The sequence below is a fragment of the Pteropus alecto genome, unplaced genomic scaffold, assembly GCF_000325575.1.
Source record: "Pteropus alecto unplaced genomic scaffold, ASM32557v1 scaffold113, whole genome shotgun sequence".
NCBI lineage: Eukaryota > Metazoa > Chordata > Mammalia > Chiroptera > Pteropodidae > Pteropus > Pteropus alecto.
The window spans coordinates 7204401-7209300 of NW_006433949.1; the positions used below are offsets into that span (position 1 = coordinate 7204401).

The window sequence follows — 4900 nt, forward strand, 5'->3', positions numbered from 1 at the left end:
GTAACAGGAGGTGCCTTTCGGCAGTGGTGACTAATAAGAACACAGGAAATTATGGCTCTAGATGTTCTCTTTGAGAGGCGAGGTGAATGTGGGGGAAGACTGGCAAAGATGGCCTTTGCCTCGAACTGGTGCTGGGCCACTGGACATGGTAGCTACGGGGAGAGTATCTTCATGGAATACTCACTACAATTCTGTTTGACAGAGTAGGGCCTGGGGCTCAGTGGGAGCAGGTGGCTGGCCAGGGCATGTGGACAGCCATGGCAGAACTAGGGTGGTGGATGGGTCTCTATAGCCTGGATGTCCTGCTGCAGCCTCAAGCAGGGTCTCCAACAGGTCAGGAGGGCAGGATGCTACCAAGGAGGAGGACTCTGGGGTGAGTCTCTGGGAACCCCACAGTTACCATCCAGCAGCTGCTTGTGCTGGAGCCATCTGTGGCATATCAGGGGCGTTCTGATTATGGTTAAGTGGATGGGCAAACCAGGGCTTCCCCTGAGCCGGGCTTCTGCCATCCCCACACTCATCATGTTGTGCAATGATTGTCCAGTGACCTGCTTGTCACCCCCATCAACTCTAAGCTCAGGGAGAGCAGACTGGCGTTAGCTCATCATATTGCTGCATTCTCTGAGTCTTGGCTTTCTTGCCTATATCATGAAGGGGATGGATTACATAGGTAATTTTCAACCTGGGTTCCTCAGGACTCCAGGGTTTCTGGGAAATACTACAGGGCTGTTGGGGTTGGGAAGGATATGCCAGGAGCTGAAGGGAAGACACTGTCCCTACCACTTCCATAGAGCACAGCCACTCATGAGTGTCGTTTATCAGTTTCTAAAGAGAACTTTGGTTTAAAGTCTTTTAAAGAAGTGTGCTGTTAGAATCAAGTTTGAAAACGTCTGAGTTAGAGAACTTCCTATGTATTGCGTGCCCACACATATGCTGCCCCCACAGTCTGTGATGCTGACTTTTGAGAGAAGGCATATACTCCCTTCCCATCTTGATTCACTCCACATCACCAGCCCTATATTCCATGCTGCCTCTCTCACAGTCTCAGTCTATTATAACCTTGTAGTCATGGGATCAAGAATCCTGGGTAATCTGGTTCACATCCTCCTCTGCCAGCCTGGTCTAGCCCTCTTTCAACTCTGCCACCCAAGCCTTGAATTTTGCAGGGCTTGGCTGGCCTTGATGAGGGCTGTGGGCTCCATCCTGGTGGATTTTAAGTTTCCTAACTTCTGCACTTACAGTAGCTCCAGATTTCCACTCCGCTTTCCTTATTTTTGGATGAATGTGTTTTCAGTTCTCTGAGGTCACCTCAGCATCTAGAACAGTGCCTAGCACATGGTAGGTGCTCAATAAATACATGATCAAAGAAGACAGAGGCAGACAGGGGAGATGTGGCCTCTGTCCTCGTGGAGTTTACAGTCTAAGGGAGGACACAAAGATTAAACAAAAATATAACAAAGGAATGTGGTGAATTCAAAGCTTGGGCAAATGCTGTGAGTGAGAGGTGGGATGCTAATGGGAAGAAGAAGCCCACCAAAGCAGGTTTCCTGAGAACTGAGATGGGAGAGGATGGGAGGTCTATAGAGCTGAGATCAGATTTCAGGAGCCTTCTGTAGTCTGGCTGCTGGCACCAGCCCTTTCCCATGCCCACCCCACCCAGGGCAGGCCCACGTCCCTTCTGGCATTGATTCTTAACAATTCTGTCATGATTCGCCTTTGCTTAAGGAGAAACTGGAGCTCAGAGAGGAAGGGTAACTCAGCAGGATCCCAAACAGATCTTCTCATCCCTAGCACTGCCCCTTCCTGGATGGAGCTGGATACCTAAGGAGCAACCATGCTTTCTGTGTGTACATCCTGGGCCATGCGGCCTATTCTGGTTGGTCCACAGTCTCCTGGGCAGGGAGAGGCAGTGTGCACCAGCTTCCAGCTCTCTGGTTGAGGCCCCTAGCCTCCTGGGCTGGCCTCTCACCCTGGCAGCCCTGGCCTAGCTCCTGAGGTGTACGCCTCTGTGGGTGGCCAGTCTCCCTTCACCTGTACTTTACATGTCTTGTCCATGAGTTCTTATCACTTCCAAGGAGGCTGACCCTATCCCCTCCAAATGAGGAAACTGCCCATGGTCATACAAGGACTTGTGCCTAGGCCTGTGTGACCCAAGTCTGGGCTCTGAACTGTTGCCATATAGCCTAGCCCGCTGGCTCTGGCAGCCAGAATGAGATTGTCATCCCCTAGTCCTTGGACAAACCACCACTGATTCCTGAGGACCTTGTTGCTGTTGGAAGCATCATGGTTTTCCAGCTACCCACTGTTGCCAGGACAGACCTATCTTCTATCCTCTGCGATCTCTACTTCTCTCCCCTCTGTATCTATTCCAATCACACTCCTTCCTTTGCAGCCTGAAGCACGAGGCCTTGCCTACTTTGTCCAGTCATTTGGCTGTTGCTCTGAGTCAGGGGACACGTCAGGCAAGCCATTCTCTCAGGGCCTCAGTTTCCTCACTTATGGGATAAGACATGACATTTTAGCATTGCTCTGTGGTTCCAGTCAATTCAGTGGCAGGTACAAATGTCCAGCATCATAGTGCCAGAAACGCAATCAGCTTTATAGAGTGCGAGCGTCCATTGCCAGTTCCCTGCCCTAACAGAGGCACTTTCTTGTCCCTGCAATGCTCTTGTCCTCTCTTGTGCTTAAGAACTCCCTCTGGCCCTGGCCCTGCCCCTGGCCCTGTCAGGCCCCTCCTCTGAGCCCCCACACTTTACCAAATCCTTCTACCTTCTGTCATTTTTCTTGGTGCCTCCCCAGGATGCTGTCAGCCCCTTGAGGGCAGGTGCCACCTTTGTATCTTCTCTGCACCTAGCAGACGAGCACCAAGGACCTTGTGCTTAGCGGAGGAAAGAGCAGCATGTGGTAAGTTTGAGCAAAAGGGCTTGGAATCCAGAAGGAAGAGAGGAGGAGGAAGAGGCCACTTTTGATGGGAGTCTCGGGGAGGTGGCATGAAAAGTCAGGTCTGAATGAACACAGTTAGCTGAGTAGAGGGGAGAGCTGATATGACCAGGAGCCAGAGCAGGAGAGGGGCCCCAAAGACCAGGCAGCTTTCCACTAGGACTGAGTACATTTCCTGTGTACTTGTTTAACAAGGGAACTCTGCTGCTCAGAGCCTCAGTTCTCCACCTGCAAAGAAGGTGCAAGGGACCTATCTTGCAGGGCAGTGGCAAGAAAGCAGGAGGATGCCACAGCAAAGGCTAGTTCTCAGTGCTTGGCCTTTCCTGATCCCAGCCTCTATTCCCAGTTTAGCATGTCAAGTTCAAGAGTACGCATTGTGCTTCCTCAACTGGCTTGGAATTCTTCATGGCAAGATCCCTTTCCATCTGTGGTTCTCCATAGGGGAAAGCAGTTCCCAATAAAGCTGTGTTCTTTCTTTGACTTGGGATTACTAAGCACCAGGCCCAATGCACGCAGTAAGACCATAGAGTCAGTACCCAAACCAGGCTTCCAAGTATCCCATGGCTCTAGGGAGCAGGCTGATGGAGTCCCTCATACATATGCCAAATGTTTATTGAGCACCCACTGTGTGCTGGCCCTGGGGAGAGATAAAAGGCAGACATGGTCCTTGATTGCAGGAGGCTTGTCATTTGGTCTCTCTCCCACTCCCTCCAGATTTTAAGCCTGGGCTCCCAGGACACTGTGTGGGAGGCCAGCTCTATTCCAGCTATATATTTCTAGTGCCCTTTTCTTCTTTCCTCTCATAGGAAACTGATTGCTCTTAGAGTGGAGAGAAAGTCCTTAACAAGGCCTAAATGTGTTTCTTTGCTTGCAATGCCACCCAAGGGCCAAACCACCACCATCTCTTTGCCTGGATGGCTGCAACAGGCTTCCAAAGGGCCCCTCCTCCCCCTACCTACCTCCATTTTCCATTATCCAATCACTCTCTTTAAACACTTGCATCTGACTATTTGGTTGCTACCCACATCCATCCAGGGGCTCTCGCAGAACATAGAAGAAAAGTCAAATCCCTCCCGTTCCTACAAGGCTCTTCACAGTCTGTCATCTGCCTCCTTCACACCCTCTAATCCTTCTTACTTCATTTTATTCACCTACCACCCAGACAGCCTCATGGTCTTTGCCAGTACTGTTTCCCCTACTTAAAACACTCTCTGCCAAACCTCCCAGTGGCTTTCCCATCCTTCAGGTTCCAGAGTTGCCTGCGGACAGGAATTGGGCGAGGATCCTAGCTAGCTTCATGACGTTGGGCAAATCATTGGGCTTCTCCATGCTTGTTTCCCTGGAAATGGGGCTGTTAATGGTAACCAGTGTTGACTATTATTACTTATACACTATTTTCTCGGTGAGGCTTCCCTAACTTCCCAATGAAAAGTCACTTTCCTATCATTCAGTTTTCTTCACAGCACTTAGAAGTGCCTGAAATAATCCTGGTTATTCAACAATCTTATGTAACCAATATTTATTGTGCACCTACTATGTGCCAGGCACAGTCTGTAATGGCCATCGGATTAGACAGCCCGAAAAGGCAGGATCTCCGCCTGCTGCATTCATCCAGGCCTCGCTAGCACTGTGGCCCGCACACAGTAGGCGCTTTGCACGTCCGGTGCGCCCCGCCTGCCCCTCCCCCGCTCCAGGAAGTGCGGGGGTTCAGCCGCCTGGCCCGCCGCGATGCACACTGGGAAAGCAGCAGCACCAGATTCAAGATGGCGGCCAGCAGGAGGCTGATGAAGGTAAAAGCCATTCTCCGGCGCCGGCCGGGCGGTGGGCGGCGTCCTGGGCCCGGGGCCCCAGCGGCGGGTCGGGGCTCCTTGGGGTGCCGCCACCTGGCCTCCAACCCTGTGTGGCCCCGCCGCCACCCCGGTCCGTGCGCGGGCTGAGAGAGCTAACGGGGCCGCCTAGG

General features: G+C 52.0%; 1 protein-coding gene across 2 annotated transcripts in view; it reads left to right on the forward strand.

Moving 5' to 3' along the window:
- The first annotated feature begins 4629 nt into the window (after positions 1-4629).
- The window catches only part of UBE2L3 (ubiquitin conjugating enzyme E2 L3), a 45775-nt gene continuing 45504 nt past the window's right edge, over positions 4630-4900 (forward strand). Inside the window, exon 1 of one of the 2 annotated variants that reach the window (XM_006908655.3) lies at positions 4630-4730. In XM_006908655.3, coding sequence (XP_006908717.1) covers positions 4704-4730 — 27 coding nt within the window. In that variant the 5' untranslated portion in view covers positions 4630-4703. The remainder of the gene's footprint in view (positions 4731-4900) is intronic. The other variant, XM_025044489.1, reaches the window with a different exon arrangement.